This window comes from Protopterus annectens, chromosome 11.part0, assembly GCF_019279795.1.
Source record: "Protopterus annectens isolate FY-2018-M chromosome 11.part0, PAN1.0, whole genome shotgun sequence".
Taxonomy (NCBI): Eukaryota; Metazoa; Chordata; order Ceratodontiformes; family Protopteridae; genus Protopterus; species Protopterus annectens.
The window spans coordinates 456,533,251-456,550,236 of NC_056745.1; the positions used below are offsets into that span (position 1 = coordinate 456,533,251).

The following is a 16,986-nucleotide window of genomic DNA, read 5'->3' on the forward strand; positions in this document are numbered from 1 at the left end:
ACAAAGACCCAGCTAACTGCAAGGAAAATATTGCAAGCTCTGGGCTTCATGGCCTCTTGCATCCTACTAATTCCATATGCAAGATTGCATATGAGGAAACTACACTGTTATCTAAAAAGCCTATAGTGTCAACATTCTCAGGACCTGGAATCCATGATTCCTATCATCCCTTGTATAAAGACAGTTCCTTTGGTGGGCAGAGGCCTGCTACCACAACAAGGGACTGCCAGTCACTCTACCTCCAAACCCTAACAACAGACGCATCAGACTATGCATGGGGGGCTCACTTGGCAGGGCAGTGCATTCAGGGCAAATGGGACCCGAGTTAAATGCACCTGCATATCAATCAAAAAGAAATGTTAGCTGTACAGAATTCTCTGACGGCCTTCAAGGACCACATTCTTCCAGGGCAATTATTGGTAAAGACAGACAACACCACTGTTATGTGGTACATAAACAGGCAGGGGGAAACCCACTCATGCCCTCTCTGCAGACTAGCCATGGCTCTGTGGAACACAGCCTTGAGCTACCAAGTGCACCTACAAGCTCATTTCCTGCCAGGCAAGCTAAATTCACTGGAAGACGACCTAAGCAGAAATCTCATGGGCCCACACGAGTGGAAACTGGAGCCAAAGATATTCAACATGTTGAGAAACAAATGGGGGAGCCCAGAGATAGATCTGTTCCCCTCCCCTCAGAGCTACCAATTGGACAAATTCTGCACAAGGACTCCCCACAGACAAGCTTGGAAAGTGGATGCCCTGTCCTTCACCTGGGAAAACCTCTCAGTTTATGCCTTCTACTAAAGATCAAACAGGACAAACCAAGAACAATACTCATTGCACCAGACTGGCAATGCCAACACTGGTGTACTCCCTCTTGCGCAGTGTGCCACTGCTGGAACCATGGCACCTGCCTCACACCCCTACCCTGCTGTCCCAGCAGGAGGGCCAGATTCTGCACCCCTAGCTTCAAACCCTGAACCTTGCAGCTTGGCTAATTACCTGAGCTCTCCATTACCATCCCTCAGTAAGCAAGTGCTGAATGTCATTCTGGAGGCAAGGAGGCCTAGTACTAGAAAATCCTATGTTGAAAAGTGGAAAAGATTCTTTTCCTGGAGCCAAACTCAGGGGATGGGCACAATAGTGCCCAGCTTACCGCATATTCTTTAGTACTTAACAGAGATGCTTCACAAGGGCCTTTCCTTTCCTTCTCTTCTATTAAAATTCATGCCTCTGCCATTTCAGCACATTATAATACGGAGCCACCCCTCTTCTCTCACCTCTTGCTGAAGCAATTCCTCAGAGGGGCCAACAATTTAAGACCACCCAGGAGAGCCCCTACTCCAGCCTGGGACCTTAACTTTGTATTGGAAAAGCTCACTTTACCTCCCTTTGAGCCAGCTGCAACTGCAGAGTTGAAATTCCTTTCTTGGGAAACAGCCTTCCTTCTAGCCATCACGTCAGTAAGAAGAGTGTCTGAATTACATACCCTCATGACAATGGAGCTCTTAATCATCTTCCATGCAGACAGGGTGTCCCTCAGGACCAATCCTTCCTTTATGCCCAAGGTGGCATCCATTGTGGCCCTTAATCAGTCCATTCATTTGCCAACCTTCTTTTCTAATCCACAAAACAAAGAACGAATACTGCACTCTTTGGACATGCACAGACAACTTAGATTTTATTTGGACAGGACTAAGCCTCTCAGGAAAATTGAACAGCTGCTTGTTGCTTTTGCTGCAGGGGCAGAGAGGAAGGCCATTTCAAAGCAAACCATTTCTAAATGGATAGGCCATTGCATTCATTTCTGCTATAGGCACCATGGAAAACCTACCCCACAGGGGATAAGATCACTTTACACCAGGGCTGCATCTACTTCAACAGCCTTTCCTCAGAGGTGTTCCTACCAGGGACATCCTAGAAGCTGCTCCCTGGAGTTCTGTTCATACCTTCACCAAGCATTGTCACTTGCCTATTTTCTCTAAATCCAGAGCTGGGTTTGCCACTGCAGTCTTGCAGGGCCTAATAGCTGGTCCTAATGCTCTCTAATTGCCTCCTCCCTTCCTTAGCTTTGGGAATCTACCCAAATGTAATGACTGCAACATTGAAACACAAAGAACATAGTACAGTTGTGTACACTTACCATAAATGTAGATGTTCGAGTGTATTCACTGTTGCAGTCCTGGTTACCCTCCCTCCAGCCCCTTGACTTCTATTTGCTATACCTCTCTTCTTGTTTACTGTATTTAAGCTTTCTGGTGTATTTGCTTATAGTTGGAGGTATAACCTTGTATATAATTGCTTCCCATTATGGAGGCACCTGACATCTGTGGCAAGAAAAACTGATGTAATGGCATCGGCTGCATGCTTTATACCCCTGACTACCTGATGTCATGGAAGAAGAGACAGCAACCGACGCAGGACCCAAGACTTTGATAATCAGGCCGGCTGAGGGCTACCTGCAAGCAGATAACCCAATTGTAATGACTGCAACAGTGAATACACTCAAACATGTACATTTATGGTTAAGTGTACGCAACTTTACTTTCTTTAACATCCTTGCTTAAACTTAAAAGTCTAGAAGGCTGCATGTGCCCGAGTCATAGCGAGTAATTTAATAGTTAGTTTTTTCCCTTATCTTGTTCTTTGACCAATTGGCTAGACATTTTTGGTTAATATAGCAATATTATATCCATTAGATTTTTTCAATTTAGTCTATATAGGTTAAACATTTCTATTGTATTTTATTATTGTAGCAATAATTATGAAGCCGTGGTGGTGCAGCGGTAGCGTTGTTGCCTCACAGCAAGAGGTTCTCCCGTTTGATTCTCGGCTGGAGCGCCTTCTGTGTGGAGTCTGCATGTCCTCCCCACGGTAGAGTGGCGTTCGAAAGACATGTGTAGAATGGGCATGCCTTTGCTGAAGGTTGGGCGTCGAGCTGGCACCTCGGCACCCATAAAAAAATCTACTGCCAATCATTAGCGGACCGGAGTTACGCTGTGGCAACCCCTAACCGAGAAAAGCCAAAAGAACAACAACATTGTAGCAGTAATTATATCCAAGGATGAGTTGGTAATACCCATTTTGGGTATGTATTTCTGATGCTGTTTAAGTTTTTTAAATATTTGTGATTATCAGTTATGTTATCACTTATTTAATTAATTGACCAAAGGATGTCATTGGTTGTTTAAGGCACATGGTGCAATTGCATTTTATACTTAAATGTAAGTTTACTATAATGGGAGTTCTGATGAAGTGAAGATGAAAGCGCTTAACTGTTGTATTCTGTGGAATAAAGTGGCTTTTATTGTTTTCCAACCGGTTTTCTGAGCTTTCTTCCTTTGATTTCTTGGTTTTGGATTTACTGGTTTACCCTGTTGTTCATTTTATGGTAGTTTCCATTATGGCTGTTTCCAGAAAGATTTCTGTCTGCACCATCTTCTGACATTATTGCATTATCTTTGGTCTTTGTCATGTAAGTGGCTTTTGGCTAATGCTAGAAGCCATTCCAAAATGGGATAGTTTAAAAAATTGTCTACCCATAAAACAAACATGGATCACAACTCTACAAACTGTTCCCATTCCAGACATTTACTCCCCTTGCAGCTAAATGTCATGAATAAACTCTTCGTACCAGTTGAGGAGCTACCTACAAGCCACACCAACCCTTGATACCCCAAAACAAAATTTCTTGGCATGGCAATATGCATTCTCGTCTCTTGACAGCTACTCTTCGGCAGACTTTCCCCATCGACCTAAAGGACATCAACTCTTGCTCCAAGCTTGGAATGCAACTCAAAAAGCAGCTTTTCATCAAAGCCAAATACCCTGCTTCAACACAGGATATGTCACCAAACACACTATCACTGTCTCCTTTCCACTTCTCTCAGAAATGTTGAAGGTTGGCCCACATTAGAATCTAATGTATATATTGTACATTACACTGTAGCATGTACATGTTTTTCTGTATAAATAATACAAACAACTTTTGTTATTGCTTACATTTCTGAGTCTGAAATTGACCAGTATTGATCAATGCACTACCTTGTTAAACAAAGATATTTACTTATTTAAGTAAATGTTTTTTTCATTTGCACCTTGCCTGGTTTGTCTTTGTTTCATATTTTAACTAAACAGTATGGTGTGGATTTCACTTCCAGAGGATACCTTTATTTAGTACATCTGTGCTTCTGCATTGCTCCACATTAGTCCAAATTAGCTGCTTTCTTTCTGTTTTGTAGGGCTTGCACTGTGCTTGTTTACTAGAGTGTACATACACTGTGTTTCTGTGTAAATAATGTAAGTTACTATTTTATTATTACTTACATTTCTGCCTTTTTTTTGTTTGTGAAATGTGGAAAGTGCTTGGAATTATACCTAAGTGCTTGCTACTGTAGAGGGCCTCATAGTAATATGCAAGTAATCCCTGATCATTTGATGTTTGTGAGGAGACACTGCAGTGGGTACCATTTATCCTCATCTTCTCACTTGTGTCTTTGGTCTGTTCATCTGTATTGTAGCAAGGGTTCCACTCCGTAAGTGTTATAAGTTTATAATTGTGTATCCTTCTCAGCATTTCTTTTGTTGCAAGTGTTTTCCCAACATTCTGATTGAATTGGGACTTGAAGATTCTGGAATTAGAAGAGTCCCTTTACATTTGGTGTATTGGCAACCTGGCACGGCCTTAAATAGTGTATGTGGGCAGGTGGCCCTAGTGTAAAAGCTCATGATGGGAAAAGTGGGTAGACAAAAGCTCACACTTGTGTGTACCCACTTGAGAGATTCTTCACAGATACCTATAAATAATGATGAATAGTCCTGGGTTGTGGCAGGTAAAGTGCTTACATTTATTTTCACAGTATCTTCTTATATGATTCACAATTGAGGTTCAATTTTGTATAGTCAGATTATAGTCCAGAGATTTGTAGCTCAGTGAACACTATTATTAACTTGTTTGTCCTGTTAAACAGGAACGAAGAGCATTAGAACGAAGGATATCAGAAATGGAAGAAGAACTAAAGGTAATATTTCACTCAAGTGCATATGCAGATGTTTATATTCACAATATATATATTTAGAGGATTGAATAAATCTGCACTTATCAAGTAATGGGATTTTCTAGGAAGTTCATAGTCTTTTGTACTGTAAAACTTAGCTGCCTTTTAAGGATGTTTAACAATAAACACTCTGTGGCAGTCTTCTGTGTGGCTTAAAACTGGTGTGTGGTTTTGTATTTCTCAGATAAAGCGGTGTGTTAGCTTACTGACAGAATCTTTTGAAATATTAGGAATCCATGAAGGAGCCACATCAGAAATGTCTGCTTTCATCTGTAGGGTTTCTGAAATGTTTAGGCAAGCTGCAGTCTGTTTCATGGAAGACCCATTCTGTTCTGATTTATTTCTTGCTTAGAAAGAAGCTAAATGCAAAAGGTTGATGGAGTATTTATATTCAATTGTGAATAATGGATTCCAGAACAATTTTATGTGCCACGTCACTTGTGTGTTGATGGCTGCTTTAGTATGAATATCCAAAAGGAAACCACTCAAGGAAAATTTAAAGAATGTAAAGCATGCCATTTTTATGAAGAGCCCAGTAGTTGTTTTGATGTGTAGATGAAAGCTCAAAGCATTTTCTGACAGGCCTGTTATGTCAGAATCTGATAATGTTTTTCAAGAATGGACTGTTGAAAGTTATTAGTTGTGGAATAAATGGAATATGAAGTACTCATCATAACTGCTTCAGTAACACTCCACTGTTTTCATCAGTGAAAATTAATTTGTCTTCATCTTGGGTTCTGTTGCTCATCTCTGTCTCTCTCACGTAGATGACAAGTAGGCGGGGTATATCATTTAGATGCTTTAAATACATAGAAACATGTCAGGATGGATAGTAGCATCATAAAATACGAACAAACTAGTTAACAGACAGACCTTACATATATACATACATACATGCTTACATCTTAACTACTTGCTACAAATGGCAGTCTAGCTTGCATGTGCTCTTGTGCAAGCCCTTGGATAGCTTCTTAAAGGTACATACACACACATTGATATACAGGTATTAATCAAGAAATTCTTATGTTTTATACATGGTGTTGAGAATTAAGTCTTTGAAATGAAATATTTTTGAATATGTGCATCTGAGAGAAAGTAGTGTGGGAAAAAATGTAAGTATTTTTCTTCTGTCATTCTGTGCCCAGAAGGATGTTGTTCACACAAAACAGACTTTAACTGTCGTTAGGTTGGAGCGGCAGTAACAATGAAGATTAAAACTGTTCATGGTCAGGCTTGAGTTCTCAGATGTATGCCTACACAGTCTTACTTTTTATTCATAATAGTGAAAGTGTCTGATAGAACCCTTAGAAGAGATCTGCAGGCAGGATAGTACTGTGTGGTGCCCATAGAAAGCCTAGAAGGAAGTGAAATTTATTGTAAGTATTCATTTTTTGAATCTGTATGTTTGCAAACTAGAAACATTTGAGGAATAAACGCTAATCTGATGAATAAACTTTCTTTGGGAGTCTCTCTTAAAGCAGACCATTTTCATTGATTTGTTCTTGTCACTGATGTCATCTGATATCAGATTCCTGGTAGTCCTAACCAGCACCACCTACTGACTCCTTCATAGCCCTGACTGTGTGTGTATTGAATACTGCTTCTGCTGACCCTTTTTTCTTTTTCTGCCATGGAGCAGAGCTGAATCTTGCAGCAGTGCACCAGATTTGTTTTTTTTACCATTACAGTATTCTCTCCATTTTTTCCTGTGTATGGGTATTTGAGTTGTAGGCATTCCTCATTCATGGTGCATGTGTTCACGGTTTATTCCCATCATTACTTTGAGGAGCAGATCTGTGACCTATCAGTAGATATTAAGGACATTCTTAAATGTGTTCTGCCCCATTTAAATAAACTTTTACTTGTATGAATCTTGAATTTCATTAGAATTAGGCTTGCTCATCCACTGTTGAAGAGTCCTGACTCTGTCATTTGGAAATTCCTCTCTTGGGTGATACTGTTCTTGGTTGCTGTCAGTGTCTTACTGTTTCAGGCTGTTATTTTGTTTGGAGTCTTTTCTCATCTTAGTTGCAGTTGCTTCTTATTGAATCTATTAGCCCATTCTGTGCACGGAATCCAGTCTGTGATGAAAGCCTCTGATTATTATTTACTGAGTGCTAGTTCTCTAATTTGTAAGGCTGACAGCCTGGACTTAAAACCTAAAACGTATTGGGAAATAGGAGGAGAAAACTCTGTAACATGCAGGTTACATCTACTTTCTCTGTGCAAAAAAAAAATATATATATGTGTGTGTGTGTGTGTGTATATATATATATATATATATATATATATATATATATATATATATTTTATATACCGCGGTGGTGGTGCTGCGGTAGCATTGTCGCCTCACAGTAAGATGCAGAGTGGTTCGACTCTCAGCTAGAGCGTCTTCTACGTTGAGACATGCGTGAATGGGCGTACCTTCGTTGAAGGTTGTGCGTCAGGGCTGGCAACTCGGCACGTAAAAATAAACTGCCAATCAGCAGACCGGAGTTCCGCTGGGGCGACCCCCTAACCGGGAAAAGCCAAAAGACACAACATATATATATATTATATATATATATATATATATATATATATATGTGTGTGTGTGTGTGTGTGTGTGTGTGTATATATATTATATATAATGTATGTATATATATATATATATATGTGTGTGTGTGTATATATATATATATATATATATATATATATATGTATATATATGTATATATATATATATATATATATATATATATGTGTGTATAAATACGTCTTGAAAATAGATGGCTACAGGAAAAGTGCAGTTTATTCTTGTAAATGTTAACAAGCCATAGTATATTTTAGGAACATCTGCTGTTTCCTTAAGTAGAAAAACTATTCATATATGGAATAACTGATAAATGATTCATTATAGCAATACATAAGGAGTCTTGACAAGGAGTCTTGACAAGATTGTCTGAAATTATAATATACCGGACAGATGTTCTTCGTGTTTCACTGTTGCAGTCATCACACTTGAGTTATCTGCCCGCAGGTAGCCCTCAGTCAGCCCGAATACCAGAGACTTGGTATTTCTGCATCGGATGCTGTCACTCCAGGACTGACGTTGGGTTGTCCCGGGTATAAAAACAGGCAACGGACACCATTATATCAGTCTTTCTTGTCCAAAGCAGAAGCAGTTCGCAAGTGCCGGTCGGCCGCTACCTGAATTTTCGTTTACGAATTTAATAATCCTGAAGTTTTCTAAAGCCAAGTACCCTGTTGGGGATCCTTTTTTCTTGCTCTAACCGATGTCAGAAAAATTTAACAATTGTCTTGCCTGTGGAAAGCAAATACCTCACAGAGATTTTCATTCTTAGTGCGTCACCTGTTTAGGCCCAGACCACGACGTCCCTTGCTGTCGGTTTTGTGCCTTATTTAACTCCCGAACCATTCGTCCGGGCTCTCTTTGTCACTAAATTCTTTCGCTCTCGATCTCCGTATTCTGAAATGGCTTTGGTAAGCCATCCGACTACCGATATTCCGAAAAAACGTAGAGATAGACTGAGACAGATTGCATAGGTCCAAAACTGTTGACGCTTCCGTTAAGCTAGTCGTCAGTCCATCGGTACTCAGTGAATTGCTTTCGCAGTCCCTGATGCCCACTTCAGTGGGATTCGCAGGCCTCTACTGAGACCCATTCAGAGTCCGGTATGCCGCGAGACTCTTCGACTATTTAATCTGCGGATGTCTCTACCTTGGATGGGTCTGGAGCCACTGAGCAGGCACCGGTTTTTGAGACAGTTATTCGCTCAACTGATGTTCGACTCAAACCGATGACTTTTTTAACCAAAAGTACAAAGTTTCTTAGGCTCAGAGTACGTACTATGCCTAGAAAACCGACGACTAAATCGCATGCACCTGCTCCCATGCCTGAAAAACAAATGCTTAGAATGGCTGAAGACCTTATTATGCTGATTAGGGAAGTCAGCCTTCCGCTGCTAAGAGACCGAGTCCAGTCCCCTTCAGCTTCTACAGACCAGGAGTCCGATGACTCTGAAATTTCTGATTATGAAGACACGCCCTTATCTGCTTATGAGTATTCAGATGCAGAGGAATCCATTCCTTCTGCCTTTCTTCCAGAGGATTTTTCTTTTGGTGAAACCTTGCATACCTTATGAGAGCATTTCCACTGGGAATGCCAAGACTATCCTCAGTCCCAAGAGAGACTCAGAGAATTTCTAGAGTTGCCTCAGCACAGGCCCTTAACAATACCCCCTGTCCTGGATGTTGTGGATGATGTTTTTATGGAATCCAGTCTTACTCCTGACACTTTACCTCCTGCCCCTAGGAAACCAGACCGGTACTACAGAGTACCTGACACTCAACACATTTCTTTTCAAGAATCCTACTGCTGACCCAGAGATCATTTCCCAGGGGCCTAAAGGTATCAAGGCTACTACAGCCAAGAACCCCACCCCTTCGGACACGGATTCCAGAGCTTTGGACAGATGGGGTAAGAAGGCATATACCACTGCAACTCTTGCTATTAGGGCATTGAATTATCAGTTTCACATGCTGAAGTACCAGCAACATATTATGGAACTTTTTAAACCAAAAGTGGCTGCTGCATTTTCAGACTGTGCAGAAAATAAAGAATTGCAGGAGCTTATGCCCTCTGCAAGCCAAGTCAGCAAGCATACTTTGCAGTGTGGCCTTGATGCCCTAGAAGCATCTTGCCAGGCAGCTGTCACTGGCTCTGTACTGAGAAGACCTGCTTGGCTGAAGGGAGCAGACTTTGCCAGACCATGTCAAATCAAAGTTACTAGACGCTCCTTTGAATAAGGACAGTTTGTTTGGCACCAAAGCAGAAGAGGTTATTAAAAAGATGGAAGAAAAAGCTAAGTCTATGCAGACTGCTAAAGAATTCTTACAAGTGCAACTCCCTAGATTCAGTAGGCATTGCCCTTCCAAACACTGGTCCTTTCCAGCCCTCTCCAGGCCTTCTCAAACCAGGCCCAGGGGAAACAGACCACCCAGACTACAGTCTCCGGGTTTGCAGAGATCTAAGCAATGGAGTGCCCCCCATACTTAAAGCAGGGAGTGGTAAGCCACCTCCTTATGGAAAAAGCTTACAATGACTTCTTTACTCCACTCCCCACCCCTGCCCAATTGCTTGTGCCCCTAGGAGGAAAACTTGCCCTTCATGCAAAAAACTGGATGTCCATCACTCACTACCGGTGGGTCCTCAACATTGTATCCCAGGGGTACAAATTTTATTTCCATTCACTACCAACCCCAAGCGGGTTTCCAGACCTTCCTCCAAACCAGTGGGCAGAGGCTCAAAACCAAGTACTTTCCCTACTCGATATCAAAGCTATTCAGCCGGTTCCAGTAGAACAGAGGGGTCAAGGATTCTACTCCAGACTCTTCCTGGTACCCAGGCAAGAGGGCTCTTGGCGCCCAATCCTGGATCTTTCCATTCTCAACACCTTCCTGGTAGTACCAAAATTCAAAATGCTTACCCTGCAACAGCTTCTTCCTGTGCTAGCCAAGGTTGCCTGGTTAGTCACCCTAGACTTAAACGAATCCTATCTGCATATTCCCATAAGGGAGTCATGCAGGAAGTATCTACGTTTCAGGGCAGGGTCTATGCATTATCAGTTCTCTGCACTTCCCTTTGGCTTATCTACTGTGCCCAGAGTATTGACAAAATGCCTGACTCCAGCTATTGCATACTGCAGGCAGAGAAATATCCAAATTTGCCTGTACTTGAACCGACTGCCTGGTTCAGGTGGACAGTCAGGAATTGCTGCTGCAGCACCTGACATTTGTGAAAAACCCTCTCACTTCCTTGGGATACACCATCAACGGAAAGAAATCAGAACTGGTACCCAGTCAAAATATTGTATTCCTGGGAGCAAGCTTGGACACAGCTTCCCAGATGGCATTCCTCACCTCAGAAAAACAAATCTATCTTGTAGGTTCATAGGTAGGTACTAGGCTATCTGCCCAAAGGCATTTATAAGCCTAGCCAGAATGTGTTGGCTTTCGCCGCCCCCGTAGATTAGTTCCTTGTGCCTCTGTCCAGCAGAGCCACTGAAGTGATCCCCGGGGTAAACTTTGTTTCCCATCCACTCATCAAGGTTACTCTTGAAGAGTGTTAGCGAGAAGCTCTGCCTAATGTAGATTGGAATCTTGTTCCAAAGCATGGGAAGTCTCTGGGACAGGAATCTATCCCTCCAGCATGTCCTATTTATTGTTGTGGTGAGGTTTAGATCCATAGAGTGTGTGGCTCGAGGGGATAAGGTTTTCTTTAGGTGGAGCATGTCCATAAATTCTGGGTTGGACATGGCCTTGTATGTCAGGCAGAGATCACCTCTGAGTAGGCGGTATGCACCCGAGTACAGCTGGAGTTTCTTCAGTCGAGCTGCATAGGGCATCTGTTTGAGGCCAGTGATCCTCTTGGTGAGGTACGTATGTGGTCTTTCCAGCTATTGCAGGTGTCTAGTAAGGTACATTCCAAATGGGGCGTTGTACTCTATGATGGGTTTGATGAGTGATGAGCAGAGGGGCACAATGACCTCTTTTGATCTGGATGCGAACCCTTTTGTGATTAGGTGGGCCACATAGAAGGATTTTCTAACCATTTTTGCAATGGGATTATCAAAGGAGAGATTACTATCTACTTGTGTCCCCAGATCCCTTATTAAGTTTTCCGTATTTAGGGGACTACCACATATGTGGTAGTTTGTGGGTGTTTTGTTTTTTCCAAAGGGGATGACTATGCACTTTTTGGCATTTAGCTTTAGGCCATGATTTTGACACCAGGTATCCATCTCAGTGAGATCCTTTCGGAGGATGTCTGTGTCAGCCGGAGAGTCAATTATAGCCCCTAGTTTGCAGTCGTCTGCGAACTTGGTCAGCCATAGTCCTCCTGTGCTTGCCTGTACCTCTGAGAAGTATATGCCAAACAGGAGGGGTCCAAGCACTGAGCACTGGGGAACGCCACTTGTAACCGGTTTAGAGTCGGACCTAGCTCCTACAACTCTCACCATGTGGGTTCTATCCATGAGCCAGTTGGAAATACATCTTGTAATGTAGGGGTTTATGTTCAGGCTGGTGAGCTTGTCTGTAATACCAGAATGGAGAATGGTGTCAAAGCCCTTTGCGAGGTCTAGGTAGGCTGTGTGTACCACCTTTCCATCATCTATAACCTTGGTAACTGTCTCAAAGAAGTCCACCAGGTTTAGGAGGCATGATCTGCCCTTAACAAAGCCTAACTGGGTAGGGTCCAGTGTTTGGAAGTTCCCAATGTCTCTGTTAATGAGTTCCATGATGATGCACTCCATAGCCTTGTAGACCAAGCTAGTAAGGCTTATAGGGTGATAGTTTCTGGAGTCTGTTGTGGCTCCACCTTTGAGGAGTGGAATAGCCATTGCTGTGCTCCCCTCTATGGGTACGTAACCTGTGAAGAGGCTGAGTTTGAACAGTGTGTTTAGGGTGAAGGGTTAGTTCATCTTTGAGCTCATGTAGGATGCAGCCTGGGACACCGTCCAGTCCCATTGATGCTGTGTGTTTGGCTTTGGAGAGGGATGTTTTAACCCGAGTGTCTATGATTTCAGGGGCTCTACATTCTTCTGGTATGGTTATGGGCCCTTTTGAGGGTGAGAGGGGGGTGAAGTTTGCACTGAACCTGTCTGCCAGGATGTTGGCGATATCGGTCGGTTCAGTGTATTTTGTGCCTTTCTGCACTAACTGCGAGCAGATTTGAGAATTGCCACTTAGATTCTTGACATATCTAAAGAATGCCTTGTGGTTATCTTTGGAGTCCTTGTAAATTTTTCTTTCGAAGCTCGCCTTAGATGATTTTATGAGGGTTCGTAGTTTCTTGCTGATACTGATCAGGGATGTCTTCCCTTCTTGGGATTTTACTCTTTTCTGTATTAGTGTCCTCCTCCTGTTGTATAGCTTGTTTATGGCAGGGATCCACCAGACTGGTTTCCTTTTCTTGGAGGAGTGTGTCTTGGTTTTGCTTGGGATAGGATGATCCATGCATTCTTGTAGGTGCCCATAGAATGCATTAGTAAAGGATTTTGCATTTTGGACAGCGTTATCCTTTAGCATGGGAGCTTTGAAACTTTCCACCTTGGTCTTGAGTAATGTGAAGTTTGCTTTTGAAAAGTTTTTCATGGTGGTTTCCTTGTCCGGGGGTGGGGGCGGAATTTGGATATCCAAAGTGATTTGTTTATGGTCATATCTAACCAGCGAGGGGTTGACCTTCAGAGTGGAACACAGGTCGCCCATGTTGGTTGATGACCAGGTCCAATATGTTGTCACCTCTGGTGTGTTCTACTTCAAATAAATGGCCACCAGAACCCAGCTATCTGCAAGAAAAATACTGCAAGCCCTAGGGTTCATGGCCTCATGTATACTGCTGATTCCATATGCAAGACTGCATACAAGGAAACTCCAGTGGTACTTAAAAAGTCTTTGGTGCCAACATTCTCAGGACCTGGAAATAGTCATACCTATTGTAGCCTGTCTAAGGACAGAGTTCCTCTGGTGGGCAGAAGCATGCAACCACAATAAGGGACTGCCATTTACTCAACCCTAAGCCACCCAGACCCTAACCACAGATGCATCAGACTATGCCTGGGGGGGGCACACATGGACGGAAAATGTATTCAGGGCGACTGGAGCCCAAGTCAAATTCATCTGCACATCAACCAAAAAGAGATGCTAGCTGTACAGAATGCCCTGACAGCTTTCAGATCACTAATCTTTCCAGGACAACTGCTAATAACAACCGACAACACCACAGTTATGTGGTACATCAACAAGCAGGGGGGAACCCATTCCTACCCACTCTGCAGGCTAGCCATGGCCCTGTGGAACACGGCCTTAGACATTCAAATCCATCTGCAAGCTCAAGTCCTGCCAGGCAAACAAAACTTACGGGCAGACGACAAGCAGAAATCTCTTAGACCCACACGAGTGGCTATTGGGAGCACAGCACCTTCAACCTTCTGATTCAGAAATGGGGGACCCCAGAGGTGGATCTCTCTTCCCCCTACAACCACCAGCTCAGCAAATTATGCACCAGGAATCCTCACAGCAGGGCCTGGAAAGTGGATGGCCCTATATTTTTAGGGGGTAAATCTCTCAATCTATGCCTTTCCCCTTCTGCCCCTCCTTTCAAGAGTATTACTCAAGGTAAAGCAGGACAGACCAAGGACAATTTGCATTGCCCCGGACTGGCCACGCCAACACTGGTACCCACTCCTGCACAGCCTGACATCGATGCCACCCTGACACCTACACCAGAATCCAACCCTCCTCTCTCAGCAGGAGGGACAGATTCTGCATCCACAACTGCAAACCCTAAATCTTGCAGCCTAGCTTATTCCTTTAATTCTCCCCCAGCAACCTTAAGCAAACAGGTGGTGGACATCATTCTTGAAGCCAGAAGACCTAGTACAAGAAAATCCTATGCTAAGTGGAAAAGGTTATGCTCATGGATTCAGTCTAAAGGAGAGTACACAACACAGCCCTCTCTGCCTCTTATCCTGGATTACCTAGCAGATCTACTCCACAAAGGCCTGCCCTTCTCCTTCATTAATATACATGCCTCAGCCATTTCTGCTCATTACAACACTGAGCCACCTCTCTTCTCGCACCCTCTTATCAAACAGTTCCCGAGAGGGGCAAACAACTTAAGGCCACCAAGGAGAGCATCCACCTCTGCTTAGGTCCTTAACTTTGTACTGGAAAAGCTCATGCTTCCCCCCTTTGAACCTGCTGCATCAGCAGAGTTAAAATTCCTCTCTCGAAAAAGAGCCTTGCTTCTAGCCATCACTTCAGCTAGAAGAGTGTTTGAGTTACAAGCACTCATGGCTGTGTAACCCTTCATTATTTTCCATGCTGACAGGGTTTCCCTCACGACTAACCCTTCCTTTATTCCCAAAGTGGTATCCACTGTGGCTCTCAATCCATCCATTTGCCAACCTTCTTCCCTTATCCTCAAAATAAAGGGGAAGGGATCCTGCACTCCTTAGTCATGCACAGTCAACTCAGATTCTACTTTGATAGGACTTAGCCCTTCAGAAAATCTGACCAGTTACTAGCCAGCTTTGCAACAGGAGCAGAGGGCGTTGCCATTTAAAAAAAAAAAAACATTTCAAAATGGATCGCACACTGCATCCATTTATGCTACAAGCACCATGGGAATCCAACCCCTCAGGGGGCCAGAACACATTCCACTAGGGCAACATCTACCTTTACAGCATTTCTCTGGGGGGTCCCTACCAGGGATATCCTAGAGGCTGCTACCTGGAGTTCTGTACACACCTTCACCAAACATTACCATCTTGCCTATCTTTTCCAAATCTAGGGCAGGATTTGCTACAGCAGTCCTGCAAGGCATACTAGCCAGCCCTAATTCTTCTTGACTGCCTCCACCCTTTTTCATCTTTGGAAATCCACCCAAGTTTGTTGACTGCAACAGTGAAACATGAAGAACATAGTACAGTTGTGTACACTTACCATAAATGTAGATGTTTGAGTGTATTCACTGTTGCAGACCTGGTTTCCCTCCTTTCAGTCCCCTGGTTTTCTCTCTCTCCCTCCTATCTATGGCTATTACTAACCCCTTCTTGGGGTATTGGTATTTACTTTTTACTAGTAGTGTTCTCCCCACCATAACCTAGCTCCCTATATGGGGGGCTCCTGACATTTGGGGCAAGAAAAACTGATGTAATGGCGTTGGTTGCCTGTTTTTATACCCCGGACGACCTGACGTCAATCCTGGAGTGACAGCATCTGATGCAGAAATACTAAGTCTCTGGTATTCGGGCTAACTGAGGGGCTACCTGCAGGCAGATAACCCAAGTATGATGACTGCAACAGTGAATACACTCGAACATCTACATTTATGGTAAGTGTACTCAACTGTACTTTTTGTATTCCATTTTATAAGGCTAATAACCATTTATTTGAATGTACTGTGGACATTAAGCTACTTCATCTTCAACTGTACTTGCAAATAGCATTTGTTTATGTACTAGTAAGATACTAAAACATAAAGACAAAACTTGCTGTTCACTCACTTTAACAAATTATCTCTACTAAATCAACTACAGTTAAATCCACCTGTCTTACAATATCATTGCTACATTCTTCTGTCTTCTTTTTACTAACTGTAGCCCTCCAGCTTACTGCCTGTCATAATCAGCTAATTACAAAAATGTACTCTCCTACACATCCTTCCTTCTCTTCCCAAGACACTAGTAACACAAACATAGCCATACCACCATATCTCTTCTACACCACCAGTATAGAATTTTTTTACATACCATTATGTACAATAACCAGTTACTTATTATATAAATTGTAAATATACTACATTTAGCGCCTAAGCTCCAACACCCATTTCAACATAAAATATCTCACCTCCAACTAAGTGGGACATCTACCCCAATCCAGCCCCTAAACCCTTTCAAAATGTTCCCCACCCTTCATCCATCAGTCAGTCCCAGTTATTCACAAATCTGTCACATAATGGCTCTGACCTTCTACTTATTATGAATGTAAGGAGCCTCACAAAATACATGAGTTTCCACGCTTTCCTTTCCCTATATCCAGACATAGTAGTTATAACAGAAACATGGATTAAAACCTCACATAACCGACAATGAAATTCTAACCCCATGTTATAACATCCGGAGGCTGGTTAGAATACACAAATGTGGTGGAGTTATATGTAGCTGTAATCTGTAAAAATACACTAAAACTTGACAGCTTAAAACTTAACCCACCAGCATTCAGTAATAGTGAAATATTAATTGCCAGACATGAAATTAATCCCAAAATGTATATATAGTCATTATATCAATCTACATCCCACCCTGTAGCGACTTCTCCATAATTGAAACCTTTCTAGATTGGTCTTCCTCTACATTTAA

General features: G+C 42.7%; 1 protein-coding gene across 3 annotated transcripts in view; it reads left to right on the top strand.

The window, feature by feature from the left end:
* The window catches only part of PPP1R12A (protein phosphatase 1 regulatory subunit 12A), a 2,492,399-nt gene that overhangs the window by 2,239,813 nt on the left and 235,600 nt on the right, over positions 1 to 16,986 (top strand). For all 3 annotated transcript variants that reach the window (XM_044087956.1, XM_044087957.1, XM_044087958.1), the window contains exon 24: positions 4,973 to 5,023. In XM_044087956.1, coding sequence (XP_043943891.1) covers positions 4,973 to 5,023 — 51 coding nt within the window. The remainder of the gene's footprint in view (positions 1 to 4,972; positions 5,024 to 16,986) is intronic.